General features: G+C 42.3%; 1 protein-coding gene across 5 annotated transcripts in view; it reads right to left on the bottom strand.

Annotated features, from left to right (window-relative positions):
* The window catches only part of LOC128691434 (intersectin-1), a 203,797-nt gene that overhangs the window by 52,706 nt on the left and 133,591 nt on the right, over nucleotides 1-17,500 (bottom strand). The window contains exon 4 of one of the 5 annotated variants that reach the window (XM_070091691.1): nucleotides 15,526-15,546. The exons of the other annotated variants lie outside the window; for them this stretch is intronic. Coding sequence (XP_069947792.1) covers nucleotides 15,526-15,546 — 21 coding nt within the window. The remainder of the gene's footprint in view (nucleotides 1-15,525; nucleotides 15,547-17,500) is intronic. 5 annotated transcript variants of the gene reach the window in all.

The following is a 17,500-nucleotide window of genomic DNA, read 5'->3' as shown; positions in this document are numbered from 1 at the left end:
TCCAATTCTCCCACCAGCTTAAGCCAATGCCTTGACCTAGTCAGGTCAGACATGTCACTTAAGGGAGGAGCACAGCATCTGGCCTAGTAACACAAGCTAGTCAGGTCCAACTCACATCTACTCACACCCACTCATGTATTTATCCAACTTATTTTTAAAACTACACAACGTCTTAGCTTCTAGGACGGTACCTGGGAGTTTGTTCCACTCATTCACAACTCTATTACCAAACCAGTGCATTCCTATATCCATTCTGAACTTGAATTTTTCCAATTTAAAACTATTACTGAGAGTCCTGTCTATGTTAGATATTTTTAGCACGCTATTTACATCCCCAGTATTAATTCCTGTTTTCCATTTATACACCTCAATCATATCCCCCCTAATTCTATGCCTTTCTAGAGAGTGCAGATTCAGGGCCTCAGTCTATCCTCATAGGGAAGATTTCTGATACATGGGATCAATTTTGTCATCCTCCTTTGTATGTTTTCCAGAGTATTTATATCCATTATGTAATACGGTGACCAAAACTGCGCAGCATAATCTAAATGAGACCTAACCAAAGATACACATGTATAGATTTGAAGAACAACCTGAAGAATTTTACTTTTTATACTTCTTACTATGAGAGAGAGAGAGAGAGAGAGAGAGAGAGAGAGAGAGAGAGAGAGAGAGAGAGAGAGAGAGAGAGAGAGAGAGAGAGAGAGAGAGAGAGAGAGAGAGAGAGAGAGAGGGAGAGAGAGAGAGAGAGGGAGAGGGAGAGAGAGAGGGAGAGAGAGAGAGAGAGAGAGAGAGGGAGAGAGAGAGGGAGAGAGAGGGAGGGAGAGAGAGAGAGAGAGAGGGAGAGAGGGAGGAGGAGGAGAGGGAGGGAGAGGGAGAGAGAGGAGGGAGAGAGGGAGGGGGGAGAGGGAGGGAGGAGAGGAGGAGGGAGAGGGAGGGAGAGAGGGGAGGGAGAGGAGGGAGGAGAGGGAGGAGGGAGGAGGGAGGAGGGAGAGGGAGGAGAGGGAGGGAGGGAGGGAGGGGAGGGAGGGAGAGGGAGGGAGGGAGAGAGGGAGGGAGAGGGAGGGAGAGGAGGGAGGGAGGGAGGGAGGGGAGGGAGGGAGGGAGAGGGAGGGGAGGGAGAGAGGGAGGGAGAGGGAGGAGGGAGAGGAGGGAGGAGAGAGGGAGGGAGGAGAGGGAGGAGAGGAGGGGAGGGAGAGGGAGGGAGGAGAGGAGGGAGAGGGGAGGGAGGAGGGAGGAGAGGGAGGGAGAGGAGAGAGGAGGGAGAGGGAGGGAGAGGAGGGAGAGGAGAGAGGGAGGAGGAGGGAGGGAGGGAGGGAGGGGAGAGAGGGAGGGACGGAGAGAGGGAGGGAGGGAGGGGAGGGAGGGAGGGAGGGAGGGAGGGAGGGAGGGAGGGAGGGAGGGAGAGGGAGGGGAGGAGAGGAGGGAGGGAGGGAGGGAGGGAGAGGAGGGAGGGAGAGGGGAGGGGAGAGGGGAGGGAGGGAGAGAGAGAGGAGAGAGGGAGGAGAGGGAGGGAGGAGGGAGGGAGGGAGGGAGGAGAGGGGAGGGAGAGGGAGGGAGGAGAGAGGAGGGAGGAGGGAGGGAGGAGAGAGGGAGGAGGGAGAGGAGGGAGGGAGGGGAGGGAGGAGGGAGGGAGGAGGGAGGGAGGGAGGGAGGGAGAGAGAGGGAGGGAGAGAGAGGGAGGGAGGGGGAGAGAGAGAGAGGACAGGCGCAGTGTTACGTGAACAAACCAGGCATACATGAGGTTTGTAAACAAGCGAGGCGTATGTGTCTGGTTTGTGTACAAGTTGTCTCCATGTTGATACAGTAGAAAAAATAAAGAGCAACACTCTCATTCTTATTTAGCCCTTAAACAGTCCAAATGCATATATACGTTCACCTGCGAAGTTCCCCAAATATTTTGAGAATTTTTTTTTTATAGAAAAAAAAAAAGAGCATGTGGTACCCAGGCAGCCCCAATTGTTTTCATATGGCACACACTGAGTGTGCACACCCATTCTCTCAAGTCTAGGCTACTCAGGACTATCACACCAATGTTGAATGAATAAAAAATGAAAAGTACATGTATATATACGTTTGGGTGCTACGCGAGAGAACGTTTGTATATGTTTGGACCGTTTAAGGGTTAACACCACTTTTAGAAGAAATAACACTCTGAGCGAAGGCATATGAAAGGATAATTTTCTACAGTTACCCCCAGTAATATTATAGTACAGTGGAACCTCAAAAATCGAACTGCTCCCAACACAAACAATCATGTAAGTGTATTTTTGTAAGTGCTTTTATAAGTGTATTTTTGAGGGTCTGAAATGGACTAATCTAATTTACATTATTCCTGATGGGAATAAATTCATTCGGTAAAGGCACTCGAACAGCCTTCTGGACCAAAGGAAGTTCGATATTTGAGGTTCCACCGTATACACATTTTTTCTGACACTGGACTAGAGAAAACATTATTCTAGCAGTCACTCGTACACGTCGTCTGGATACCACTTCTCATATTTATGTTAATTTATTCTACTGTGGGGTGTATTTATCATGTTTATATGTTATGTATTGTGTTTATTATATAATTCTGAAAAAATATAGATGGATTAATGAAAATGTGCATACTAATGTAATATACGACATATAATGCGACTCAATGATTATTGTTTGTAGATGATGGTTCAGAGAACCGACATGTTGATAAATTAGACACATGTGCAACTCTTGGGTATCTTTATTGAGGAAACGTTTCGCCACACAGTGGCTTCATCAGTCCATACAAAGGAGAATCTTGAAGAACAGGAGGAGAATGAGGTAATCAGTCGATGTGGTCAGTCCATCAATCTTGAATAGATTGATGGACTGACCACATCGACTCAAGGTTGAGGGACTGATTACCTCATTCTCCTCCTGTTCTTCAAGATTCTCCTTTGTATGGACTGATGAAGCCACTGTGTGGCGAAACGTTTCCTCAATAAAGATACCCAAGAGTTGCACATGTGTCTAATTTATCAATGATTATTTTTATCATCATCATTACTAATAGGCATCTCGAGACATAAGGCACTCTTACCGACTTTAATGTGTACCTGCATGCCAGCACAGTGTGTAAATATATTTAGGTACAGGTATATATAAGTATAATTATCAGAGTAGTAGGCTGGTAGACAGCAACCACCCAGGAAGGTACTACCGTCCTGCCAGGTGACTGTGAAACAGAAACCTGTAACTGTTTTACACGATGGTAGGATTGCTGGTGACTCTTTGCTGTCTCATAAACATGCTGGATAACAGGTATATCTTGCTACTTCTACTTACACATAGATCACACTACACAGGCAAGCACATGCATATGCAATCCTATTGGAGGATTGATGGGCTAGTGAGAGTATAGGCAATGGGGTCGAAGATGTATGGGGTAGGTATAAGAATGTAGCGTTAGACCTTTCAGCAGAAGTTTGTGGTTACAGGAAAGTGGGTGCGGGAGGGGAGAAGAGCGACTGATGGAATGATGATGTAAAGAGAGTAGTAAGGGAGAAAAAGTTAGCAAATGAGAGATTTTTACAAAGTAGAAGTGATACAAGGAGGGAAGAGTACATGGAGAGAAAAAGAGAGGTTAAGAGAGTGGTGAAGCAATGTAAAAAGAGAGCAAATGAGAGAGTGGGTGAGATGCTATCAACAAATTTTGTTGAATATAAGAAAAAGTTTTGGAGTGAGATCAATAAGTTGAGGAAGCCTAGAGAACAAATGGATTTGACAGTTAAAAATAGGAGAGGAGAGTTATTAAATGAAGAGTTACAGTTATCGGGAAGATGGAGGGAATATTTTGAGGAATTGTTAAACGTTGATGAAGATAGGGAGGTTGTGATTTCGTGTATAGGGCAAGGAGGAATAACATCTTGCAGGAGTGAGGAAGAGCCGGTTGTGAGTGTGTGGGAGGTTCATGAGGAAGTGGGTAGAATGAAAGGGGGTAAGGCAGCTGGGATTGATGGGATAAAGATAGAAATATTAAAAGCAAGAGGGGATATAGTTTTGGAGTGCCTGGTGCTATTAAGAACATAAGAAAGGAGGAACACTGTAGCAGGCCTGTTGGCCCATACTAGGCAGGTCCTTTACAATTCATCCCACTAACAAAACATTTGACCAACCCAATTTTCAATGCCACCCAAGAAATAAGCTCTGATGTGCAAGTCCCACTCAAATCCAACCCCTCCCACTCATGTACTTATCCAACCTAAATTTGAAACTACTCAAAGTCCTAGCCTCAATAACCCAACTAGGTAGACTGTTCCACTCATCAACTACCCTATTTCCAAACCAATACTTTCCTGTGTCCTTTCTAAATCTAAACTTATCTAATTTAAATCCATTACTGCGGGTTCTCTCTTGGAGAGATATCCTCAAGACCTTATTAATATCCCCTTTATTAATACCCATCTTCCACTTATACACTTCGATCAGGTCTCCCCTCATTCTTCGTCTAACAAGTGAATGTAACTTAAGAGTCTTCAATCTTTCTTCATAAGGAAGATTTCTAATGCTATGTATTAATTTAGTCATCCTACGCTGAATGTTTTCTAACGAATTTATGTCCATTCTGTAATATGGAGACCAGAATTGAGCTGCATAATCTAGGTGAGGCCTTACTAATGATGTATAAAGCTGCAGTATGACCTCTGGACTTCTGTTGCTTACACTTCTTGATATAAATCCCAATAATCTATTAGCCTTATTACGTACGCTTATGCAATGCTGTCTTGGTTTAAGGTTGCTGCTCACCATAACCCCCAAGTCCTTTTCGCAATCTGTATGGCTAAGTTGTACATCATTTAACTTATAAGTGCTAGGGTTATGGACACTCCCGAGCTTCAGAACCTTGCATTTATCTACATTGAACTGCATCTGCCACTTTTCTCACCAAGAATATAGTTTGTTTAAATCCTCCTGAAGTTCCCTAACGTCTAGAAGTTCCCTAACATTCCTATTATTTAATAAATGTATGGAAGAGGGTAAGGTACCTAGGGATTGGCAGAGAGCATACATAGTTCCTTCGAATACAGTAGGGCCCCGCTTTATGGCGTTTCGCTTTACGGCATTCTGCTAATATGGTCATTTCAAATTATGACCAAAACTCATTATACGGCTCCCCCACCTGACTTTTTAATATGGTCACAGCGCCCCACCCTGTTTGTTTACATTCTCTGTGAGATCCGTAAGCACTAAGTCTCTCCATTATGTCTGGAAACTCCAAAATTTCAAGTGTTTTTAAAATTTATTTCATATTTTATATATACATGTACTCTGATAATTAAACTTATGTATACATGTACCTAAATAAACTTACATACTGTGCTGGCATGCAGGTACTCATTAAAATCAGTGTCTTATGTCTCAAGATGTCATATTAGTAATGATGATAATAATCACTGAGTCTCATTTAAATGTCATATATTATGTTAATATACACATTTTCATTAATCCATCAATGATATTTTTTCAAAATTATATAATAAACACGATGCATAACATACAAAATATGATAAATACACCCCTCAGTAGAATATATAAACATAAATATGAGTATAGGTAATAGGTTGGTAGACAGCAACCACCCAGGGAAGTACTACCGTCCTGCCAGATGACTGTGAAACAAAAACCTGTAACTGTTTTGCATGATGGTAGGATTGCTGGTTTCTTATTCTGTCTCATAAACACGCTAGGTAACAGGGATATCTTGCTACTCCTACTTACACTTTGGTCACACTTCACAGACACACACATGCATATATATATACATACATCTAGGTTTTTCTCCTTTTTCTAAATACCTCTTGTTCTTCTTTATTTCTTCTATTGTCCATGGGGAAGTGGAAAAGAATCTTTCCTCCGTAAGCCATGCGTGTCGTATGAGGCGACTAAAATGCCAGGAGCAATGGGCTAGTAACCCCTTCTCCTGTAGACATTTACTAAAAAAGAGAAGAAGAAAAACTTTATAAAACTGGGATGCTTAAATGTGCGTGGATGTAGTGCGGATGACAAGGAACAGATGATTGCTGATGTTATGAATGAAAAGAAGTTGGATGTCCTGGCCCTAAGCGAAACAAAGCTGAAGGGGGTAGGAGAGTTTCAGTAAGGGGAAATAAATGGGATTAAATCTGGAGTATCTGAGAGAGTTAGAGCAAAGGAAGGGGTAGCAGTAATGTTAAATGATCAGTTATGGAAGGAGAAAAGAGAATATGAATGTGTAAATTCAAGAATTATGTGGATTAAAGTGAAGGTTGGATGCGAGAAGTGGGTCATAATAAGCGTGTAAGCACCTGGAGAAGAGAGGAATGCAGAGGAGAGAGAGAGATTTTGGGAGATGTTAAGTGAATGTATAGGAGCCTTTGAACCAAGTGAGAGAGTAATTGTGGTAGGGGACCTGAATGCTAAAGTAGGAGAAACTTTTAGAGAGGGTGTGGTAGGTAAGTTTGGGGTGCCAGGTGTAAATGATAATGGGAGCCCTTTGATTGAACTTTGTATAGAAAGGGGTTTAGTTATAAGTAATACATATTTTAAGAAAAAGAGGATAAATAAGTATACAAGATATGATGTAGGGCGAAATGACAGTAGTTTGTTGGATTATGTATTGGTAGATAAAAGACTGTTGAGTAGACTTCAGGATGTACATGTTTATAGAGGGGCCACAGATATATCAGATCACTTTCTAGTTGTAGCTACACTGAGAGTAAAAGGTAGATGGGATACAAGGAGAATAGAAGCATCAGGGAAGAGAGAGGTGAAGGTTTATAAACTAAAAGAGGAGGCAGTTAGGGTAAGATATAAACAGCTATTGGAGGATAGATGGGCTAATGAGAGCATAGGCAATGGGGTCGAAGAGGTATGGGGTAGGTTTAAAAATGTAGTGTTAGAGTGTTCAGCAGAAGTTTGTGGTTACAGGAAAGTGGGTGCAGGAGGGAAGAGGAGCGATTGGTGGAATGATGATGTAAAGAGAGTAGTAAAGGAGAAAAAGTTAGCATATGAGAAGTTTTTACAAAGTAGAAGTGATGCAAGAAGGGAAGAGTATATGGAGAAAAAGAGAGAGGTTAAGAGAGTGGTGAAGCAATATAAAAAGAGAGCAAATGAGAGAGTGGGTGAGATGTTATCAACAAATTTTGTTGAAAATAAGAAAAAGTTTTGGAGTGAGATTAACAAGTTAAGAAAGCCTAGAGAACAAATGGATTTGTCAGTTAAAAATAGCAGAGGAGAGTTATTAAATGGAGAGTTAGAGGTATTGGGAAGATGGAGGGAATATTTTGAGGAATTGTTAAATGTTGATGAAGATAGGGAAGCTGTGATTTCGTGTATAGGGCAAGGAGGAATAACATCTTGTAGGAGTGAGGAAGAGCCAGTTGTGAGTGTGGGGGAAGTTCGTGAGGCAGTAGGTAAAATGAAAGGGGGTAAGGCAGCCGGGATTGATGGGATAAAGATAGAAATGTTAAAAGCAGGTGGGGATATAGTTTTGGAGTGGTTGGTGCAATTATTTAATAAATGTATGGAAGAGGGTAAGGTACCTAGGGATTGGCAGAGAGCATGCATAGTTCCTTTGTATAAAGGCAAAGGGGATAAAAGAGGGTGCAAAAATTATAGGGGGATAAGTCTGTTGAGTATACCTGGTAAAGTGTATGGTAGAGTTATAATTGAAAGAATTAAGAGTAAGACGGAGAATAGGATAGCAGATGAACAAGGAGGCTTTAGGAAAGGTAGGGGGGTGTGTGGACCAGGTGTTTACAGTGAAACATATAAGTGAACAGTATTTAGATAAGGCTAAAGAGGTCTTTGTGGCATTTATGGATTTGGAAAAGGCATATGACAGGGTGGATAGGGGGGCAATGTGGCAGATGTTGCAAGTGTATGGTGTAGGAGGTAGGTTACTGAAAGCAGTGAAGAGTTTTTACGAGGATAGTGAGGCTCAAGTTAGAGTATGTAGGAAAGAGGGAAATTTTTTCCCAGTAAAAGTAGGCCTTAGACAAGGATGTGTGATGTCACCGTGGTTGTTTAATATATTTATAGATGGGGTTGTAAGAGAAGTAAATGCGAGGGTCTTGGCAAGAGGCGTGGAGTTAAAAGATAAAGAATAACACACAAAGTGGGAGTTGTCACAGCTGCTCTTTGCTGATGACACTGTGCTCTTGGGAGATTCTGAAGAGAAGTTGCAGAGATTGGTGGATGAATTTGGTAGGGTATGCAAAAGAAGAAAATTAAAGGTGAATACAGGAAAGAGTAAGGTTATGAGGATAACAAAAAGATTATGTGATGAAAGATTGGATATCAGATTGGAGGGAGAGAGTATGGAGGAGGTGAACGTATTCAGATATTTGGGAGTGGACGTGTCAGCGGATGGGTCTATGAAAGATGAGGTGAATCATAGAATTGATGAGGGAAAAAGAGTGAGTGGTGCACTTAGGAGTCTGTGGAGACAAAGAACTTTGTCCTTGGAGGCAAAGAGGGGAATGTATGAGAGTATAGTTTTATCAACGCTCTTATATGGGTGTGAAGCGTGGGTGATGAATGTTGCAGCGAGGAGAAGGCTGGAGGCAGTGGAGATGTCATGTCTGAGGGCAATGTGTGGTGTGAATATAATGCAGAGAATTCGTAGTTTGGAAGTTAGGAGGAGGTGCGGGATTACCAAAACTGTTGTCCAGAGGGCTGAGGAAGGGTTGTTGAGGTGGTTCGGACATGTAGAGAGAATGGAGCAAAACAGAATGACTTCAAGAGTGTATCAGTCTGTAGTGGAAGGAAGGCGGGGTAGGGGTCGGCCTAGGAAAGGTTGGAGGGAGGGGGTGAAGGAGGTTTTGTGTGCGAGGGGCTTGGACTTCCAGCAGGCATGCGTGAGCGTGTTTGACAGGAGTGAATGGAGACAAATGGTTTTTAATACTTGACGTGCTGTTGGAGTGTGAGCAAAGTAACATTTATGAAGGGATTCAGGGAAACCGGCAGGCCGGACTTGAGTCCTGGAGATGGGAAGTACAGTGCCTGCACTCTGAAGGAGGGGTGTTAATGTTGCAGTTTAAAAACTGTAGTGTAAAGCACCCTTCTGGCAGGACAGTGATGGAGTGAATGATGGTGAAAGTTTTTCTTTTTCGGGCCACCCTGCCTTGGTGGGAATCGGCCAGTGTGATAATAAAAAAGATAATAATAATAATAATAATAATAATAATAATAATAATAATAATACAGTGGACCCCCGCATACCGTTGGCATCACATAACGTTAAATCCGCATACCGATACATTTTATCGCTAAAATTTTGCCTCGCATACCGCTAAAAAACCCGCTCAGCGCTATTCGTCCGAGACGCGTCTAATGTGCGGCCTGAGCCAGCCTCACATGTTTCGCCGGTGGCATTGTTTACAAGCCAGCCTAGGCGGTAACATCCAAGCATACAATCGGAACATTTCGTATTATTACAGCGTTTTTGGTGATTTTATCTGCAAAATAAGTGACCATGGGCCCCAAGAAAGCTTCTAGTGACAACCCTGTGGTAAAAAGGGGTGAGAAATATTATCGAAATACTGTGGTACCATGGTCAACTGCTGATGCTGCTGCTGCTGTAGCACCGTCAGCTGCTGCTGCTGCTGTAGCACCATCAGCTGCTGCTGCTGCTGTAGCACCGTCAGCTGCTGCTGCTGCTGTAGCACCATCAGCTGCTGCTGCTGTAGCACCGTCAGCTGCTGCTGCTGTACCACCGTCAGCTGCTGCTGCTGCTGCTGTAGTACCGTCTGCTGCTGCTATAGCACTGTCTGCTGCTGCTGTAGCACTGTCTGCTGCTGCTGTAGCACTGTCAGCTGCTGCTGTAGCACTGTCAGCTGCTGCTGCACTGTCAGCTGCTGCTGCTGCTGCTGCTGCTGCTGTAGCACTGTCAGCTGCTGCTGCTGCTGTAGTACCGTCTGCTGCTGCTGTAGCACCGTCTGCTGCTGCTGCTGTACCACCATCAGCTGCTGCTGCTGCTGTAGTACCGTATGCTGCTGCTGTAGCACCATCTGCTGCTGCTGTAGCACCGTCTGCTGCTGCTGTAGCACCGTCAGCTGCTGCTGTAGCACTGTCAGCTGCTGCTGTAGCACTGTCAGCTGCTGCTGCTGTAGCACTGTCAGCTGCTGCTGCTGCTGCTGTAGCACCATTGTTGGTGTGGCTTATTGAGAATACCAAGAAACAATTAACCCCAGAGGGTTAGCCACCCAGGATAACCCAAAAAAGTCAGTGTCATCGAAGACTGTCTAACTTATTTCCATTGGGGTCATTAATCTTGTCTCCCAGGATGCAACCCACACCAGTCGACTAACACCCAGGTGAACAGGGAAAAATGCCTGGAACTAGTGCTCATATTGGTGAATTTAAAGCCAGCAAAGGTTGGTTTGAGAGATTTAAGAATCGTAGTGGCATACACAGTGTGATAAGGCCTGTTCTGGAAGAAAATGCCAAACAGGACCTACAGTACTCAGGAGGAAAAGGCACTCCCAGGACACAGTGTCTCATCAGTCATTGCTGCATCTTCAATAAAGGTAAGTGTCATTTATTCTTCATTTAGTAGAGTAGTACATGCACAATATATACTGTGCATGTACTACTCTACTATTGTGCATGTATCCTTCTCTTTGTGTGTAGGAAAATGTATATTTCATGTGGTAAAAAATTTTTTTCATACTTTTGGGTGTCTTGCACTGATTAATTTGATTTCCATTATTTCTTATGGGGAAAATTCATTCGCATAACGATAATTTCGCATAACAATGAGCTCTCAGGAAAGGATTAATATCGTTATGCGGGGGTCCACTGTAATAATAATCACCGAGTCTCATTAAATGTCGTATATTACGTTAATATACACATTTTCATTAATCCATCCATGATATTTTTTCAAAACTATATAATAAACATGATACATAACATATAAAGATGATAAATACACCCTACAAGAGAATAAATAAACAAATATGAGATGTGGTAGCCAGATAACTTGTACAAGTGATGGCAAGAATAACATTTTCTCTATTCTAACATAAGAGAAAATGTGTTACTGGGGCTAACTGTAGAAAATTATTCCTTTCGTATGTATGTAAGTTTATTCAGGTATACACAAATACAGTTACATAGATTATCATACATAACAGCATATGTGTAGAGAACCTAGGATAACCCAAAAAAGTCAGAGTGACTTATTTCCATTGCCTTCACTCAGAGCGTCATTTCTTCTCAAAATGATGCTACGTGAGAATGGGAGTGTTCTTCTTTATTTATTCTACCGTATCAATGTAGAGACAACCTGTACACAAACCAGACATGTACACTTTGTTTACAAAACTTACCTTCGCCTGGTTTGTTTACATAACTCTGCGCCTGCACTCATTCTTTCTCTCTCTCATTTATTCATTTTATCTCATTTACTTACTCCTGACCCTACATTAAGATTACAAATATTTTAAGGTAAGTAATAAGTGAACTGTATATACATTTTATCGCTCTGGGATGCTTAAATATCATAGAATATATGTGTGGGTGGGTTGGCCTGGTATGGTAGCCCGGCTGACTACCATACATACCGCACTTGATTTCTTACAATAAATGCTACTTATCTCACCCTAGATTAAGACTACAAACATTTTAAGGTAAGTAATCAGTAAACTGTATATGAATTTTATCGCTCTGGGATACGTAAATGTAATAGAATATTATGTGTAGGTGGGGTGGCCTGGTATGGTAGCCCAGCTGACTACCATACATATCACACTTGATTTCTTACAATAAATACTACTTGTCTCACCCTAGATTAAGACTATAAATATTTTAAGGTAAGTAATGAGTGCACTGTGTGTGTATTGTACTTTTTTATTGTTTTTTGATGCCTAGTTCTATTGCTAACTTAATATATAGTATTTGTATTCATTTATAAGGGGAAAAAAAGGGTGTTCCACTTTACGGCGATTTCCGGTTTACGGCGGTAGCCTGGAACCTAACCTGCCATATAAGTGGGGCTGTACTGTAAAGGCAAAGGGGATAAAAGAGAGTGCAAAAATTATAGGGGAATAAGTCTGTTGAGTATACCTGGTAAAGTGTATGGTAGAGTTATTATTGAAAGAATTAAGAGTAAGACAGAGAGTAGGATAGCAGATGAACAAGGAGGCTTTAGCAAAGGTATGGGGTCTGCAGACCAAGTGTTTACAGAGAAACATATAGGTGAACAGTATTTAGATAAGGCTAAAGAGGTTTTTGTGGCATTTATGGATTTAGAAAAGGCATATGACAGGGTGGATAGGGGGGCAATGTGGCAGATGATGCAGGTGTATGGTATAAGAGGTAGGTTACTGAAAGCACTGAAGAGTTTTTATGAGGATAGCGAGGCTCAGGTTAGAGTATGTAGGAGAAAGGGAGATTATGTCCCAGTAAAAGTAGGCCTTAGACAAGGATGTGTGATGTCACTGTGGTTGTTCAATATATTTATACACGGGGTTGTAAGAGAAGTGTATGCTAGGGTCTTAGCAAGAGGTGTGGAGTTAAAAGATAAAGAATCAAACACAAAGTGGGAGTTGTCAGAGTTGATCTTTGCTGATGACACTGTGCTTTTGGGAGATTCTGAAGAGAAGTTGCAGAGGTTGGTGGATGAATTTGGTAGGGTATGTAAAAGAAAAAAATTAAGAGTGAATATAGGAAAGAGTGAGGTTATGAGGATAACAAAAAGATTAGGTGATGAAAGACTGGATATCAGATTGGAGGGAGACAGTAAGGAGGAGGTGAATGTATTCAGATATTTAGGAGTGGACGTGTCAGCAGATGGGTCTATGAAGGATGAGGTGAATCACAGAACTGATGAGGGGAAAAGGGTAAGTGGTGCACTAAGGAGTCTGTGGGGACAAAGAACTTTGTCCGTGGAAGCAAAAAGGGGAATGTATGAGAGTATAGTTGCACCAAAACTCTTGTATGGGTGTGAAGCATGGGTGATGAATGTTGCAACGAGGAGAAGGCTGGAGGCAGTGGCGATGTCATGTCTGAGGGCAATGTGTGGTGTGAATATAACGAAGAGAATTCGTAGTTTGGAAATTAGGAGGAGTGGGATTACCAAAACTATTATCCAGAGGGCTGAGGAGGGGTTGTTGAGGTGGTTCGGACATGTAGAGAAAATGGAACAAAACAGAATGACTTCGAGAGAGTATAAATCTGTAGCGGAAGGAAGGCAGGGTAGGGGTCAGCCTAGGAAGGGTTGGAGGGAGGGGGTAAAGGAGGTTTTGTGTGCAAGGGGCTTGGACTTCCAGCAAGCGTGCATGAACGTATTTGATAGGAGTGAATGGAGACAAATTGTTTTTAATACTTGACGTGCTGTTGGAGTGTGAGCAAAGTAACAATGATGAAGGGATTCAGGGAAACCGGCAGGCCGGACTTGAGTCCTGGAAATGGGAAGTACAGTGTCTACACTCAGAAGAAGGGGTGTTAATGTTGCAGTTTTATAACTGTAGTGTAAAACACCCTTCTGGCAAGACTGTGATGGAGTGAATGATGATGAAAGTTTTTCTTTTTCGAGCCACCCTGCCTTGGTGGGAATCAGCCGATGTGTTAAAAAAAAAAATAAAAAATATAAAATATAAAATAACTTCTTTAATCACCTGAAATTTCGTAAAATTTCCAGGCATAATGAAGAGACATGGTCCTCACGGAGCTCACGGAGCCCATGGAGAATGTAAACAAACTGGGTGGGGCATGATGACTGTATTAGAAAGTCAGGTGGGGGAGCCGTATAGCGAGTTTTGGACATAATTTGAAATGTCCATATTAGCGGAACGCCATAAAGCAAAACGCCATAATGTGGGGCCCTACTGTACATTTATATACCAGTATGGTTTTTCTCTAACCTCATTAGCTTTGGTATTCACAATAAAGAATGTCATGAAAGGAGAGATTGTTATGGGAAATTCACTGAGGGCATTAAGAGTGAAATAATATCTTTGGTTTTTAATTTGGTGATCATGTCTTAATAGAAAACAAACTGGGCACCATGATGCATCAAAGATATTCACTAGAGATGCCTTAATAAAATGCTGGATAATCGATGCACTGTACAAGAATTTGAAAGTCTCCAAGTTTGGTGATTCAACTTTACTTTTGATATAAAAATTGAAGAATACCATATATGAGAAATCAGCCTCTACAATTTGTGGAAATGGTAAAACACATAATTATAACAAAAAAATATTTTTATAGTTCCATTACTGGAATAAAAGACATTATTTGCACTAATACCCCATACTCTGAAGCAATGATATAAATTATTAATTTTTCATAACTTACCAGAAATATAATTTCAATAATAGATTATTTACAATTATGTTACATAATGTAAATAAACAGGAAGAGCCCTCACTGTTTTATTTCTGTTAAGGAGTCCAAGAGGGCCCACCTGGAAAGTCATGCACCATTCATATCTAGTCATCTCTCAGGTCCCAGTAGTGTCCATTACACACCTCAAGACCATTTTACAATACCATTCATCAGCACTGGTTCAGGCATAGTTACCTGGCATTCCTATGTTGTCACTGGTGATTCAGGGTTCCCTTGTACTTTGGCCTTGTCCTCTACATATTTAGTGCCCTTTCTGTAGCCTTATCATTTCTTCAATGTTGTTCATGAAGTGATCACTGAAGTATCTTTTCACCAATATTGTGCCCTGCACCTTGGTCCTCTTAAGTGTTGAATCTTCTCTCCTCTGCTCCTTGTGTCAGTTTCCTCAATGATTGTTCCTGGTTTGCTGGCTGCTGCTCTGGGATTGTAGGCTCTTCCTTGACTACTTTCTTTTTTTTTTTCCTCTCTCCTGCTTGGTGTACAAGGTACTTCATAAATCTCCTGTATGTGCCCAGGTCTTCGGCTACTGCAAGTACCTGGTTTTGGCACTACACTCTCATTAGCAGCCATCCCTCATCTTTTGGCTCTCCTGCCAGGTGCCACTTACCTGGCACTATGCCTATCCTCCATCTCTGGTTCATGGGATCTTCTCCCAGGGCCTCCTCTTTTTTTTTTTTTTTTTCCTGAAAGTAATACCTTTATCAAATTCTTCTGAGGTGTGTGATGGAGAGGTTACTGCTGCTCTGGACCCTCTCTCACTTGTCTTGTTTTGAAGAGTTGTCATCCCAGGCCAGACCTATGTGCCACTCACACATACTGTAGGTGCCTACCTCTCTCACAAGTACCCCAGCAGTAGTCTGCTAGCTGCAGGATCAATCCACCACCACCACCACCACCACCACTATCATCATCATCATCATGCAACATTCTACCTACAGGAAATTAGTAAGGCCCCTTATCAATTCTTTTCATTCCATGGGAAGAGTTTAGAAGTGACTGAGGCATGACTCACTCCGGGTGTGCACTAGGTGCAGAAAAGCACCTATCAAGAAAACAGTTTTACAGAAAATCCCTCAAAATATACAAATTATAAGTATTTCTTGAATAACTGGTTACATTTACAAGCACTTCAGAATATGGGATGAGAAAGTTTGTAACAATTATTCTGACCTTGTTTTCCAGTTCGTCGTCCTTAATATGAGAAAGGTGCAAGAGAAGATGCAATGTAAAAAGTTTGGTGAGCAATAAGACAAATGCTTAGAGATGCTGCTCCTACAAATGTAATTGTACATTGCAAAACTAATATATGTACATATATATATATATATATATATATATAAAATATATATATATATATGTATATATATATATATATATATATATATATATATATATATATATATATATATATAGATAGATAGAGAGAGAGAGAGAAGAGAGAGAGAGAGAGAGAGAGACACAGACAGAGAGAGAGAGAGAGAGAGAGAGAGAGAGAGAGAGAGAGAAGAGAGAGAGAGAGAGAGAGAGAGAGAGAGAGAGAGAGAGAGAGATGGAGAGAGAGATGGAGAGAGAGAGAGATGAGAGAGAGAGATGGAGAGAGAGAGAGATGGAGAGAGAGAGAGAGGAGCGAGAGATGAGAGAGAGAGAGAGATGGAGAGAGAGAGAGATGGAGAGAGAGAGAGATGGAGAGAGAGAGAGAGATGGAGAGAGAGAGAGATGGAGAGAGGGAGACGGAGAGAGGGAGATGGAGAGAGGGAGATGGAGAGAGGGAGATGGAGAGAGGGAGATGGAGAGAGGGAGAGAGAGAGACACAGACACAGACAGAGAGAGAGAGAGAGAGAGAGAGAGAGAGAGAGAGAGAGAGAGAGAGAGAGAGAGAGAGACACAGACACAGACAGAGAGAGAGAGAGAGAGAGAGAGAGAGAGAGAGAGAGAGAGAGACATTGCTGGCGCTTTCGACCGGGTGTGGCACCAGGGCCTCTTAGCAAAACTTCAAGCACTGGGAATTGCAGGCTCTATGCTATGTCTCCTCAGTGATTACCTTCATGGTAGATCTCTAAGTGTAGTTCTCAATGGAACGGAATCAGCAAGACATCCTATTGGGGCAAGTGTTCCACAAGAAGGCGTGCTGGGTCCATTGTTATGGAATGTCTACTTCAACGACCTTCTTCATCTCATCCCAGAATCACATGCATATGCAGACGACTGTACACTGACATTCACTTATCCAAGAGAAGAAATGCCAGCTGCTCTAAGCTACATCAATCACCAGCTGAGAGCTATATCAGCTTGGGGAAATAGATGGCAATTAACATTTGCACCTGTGAAAACGCAAATGATGATCGTCTCTAGGCACCATGATGGTAATGCTGGTGCAGTAGTAAGGATGAATGGGAGGATGTTGGCACCTGGAGAAGAAGTTGATATCCTTGGGGTGAAATTTGACTCAAAACTAACCATGAAGAACCATGTTGTAAATCTTGCAAACAAGGCAGCCAGGAAGCTTACAGCACTTCGCCGTATCCCATCTGCTTGACAGTAGGGTTGCAAGATCCTGTACGAGGCACAAGTACGCTCGCACCTTGAGTATGCTCCACTTTCTTGGTTTGCCTGCCCCCCCTCTCATCTGCGAGTGCTGGACAGAGTAGAGAACAGAGCAAGACGTCTCATCTCTCGCCTGGACCCATCCTGGATAGATCTGTCATTTCAGCAGAGCCTTCAACATAGGAGGGATGTGGGTGGCCTTACTGTTATGTACAAGGCCAATATTGTCAAAATACCACACTTGGATCCACTTCGAGGACAGCGTGAAACAAGCTTTTATGCCACAAGACGGGCAGAAAGCATCAACTTCACTCTGGCTGTACCCTTCTCCAGAACATCACTCCATCTGAGATCATACGTACCCAGGATGACTAGAGTATGGAACACATTCGTACAGCATAATGATGTCAACAAGATAAAGTCAGTTGATCAAATGAAAATGCTGGCCCACAGATGGCTCCAACTTCATCCTGTTTCCTACTAGTATGTCTCATAACAATAAAAATGCTTTCAAATGAGCTGATGTAGGTAACAGCTCTTAGCTTGCCAATAAAGTTAGGAATCCTTAACCCGTAAATAGCTGTCAATAAAGCTAGGGATC

Source organism: Cherax quadricarinatus, chromosome 36, assembly GCF_038502225.1.
Source record: "Cherax quadricarinatus isolate ZL_2023a chromosome 36, ASM3850222v1, whole genome shotgun sequence".
Taxonomy (NCBI): Eukaryota; Metazoa; Arthropoda; class Malacostraca; order Decapoda; family Parastacidae; genus Cherax; species Cherax quadricarinatus.
The sequence above is the reverse complement of the archived record's forward strand: the minus strand, read 5'-3'. Positions and strand labels throughout refer to the sequence as shown.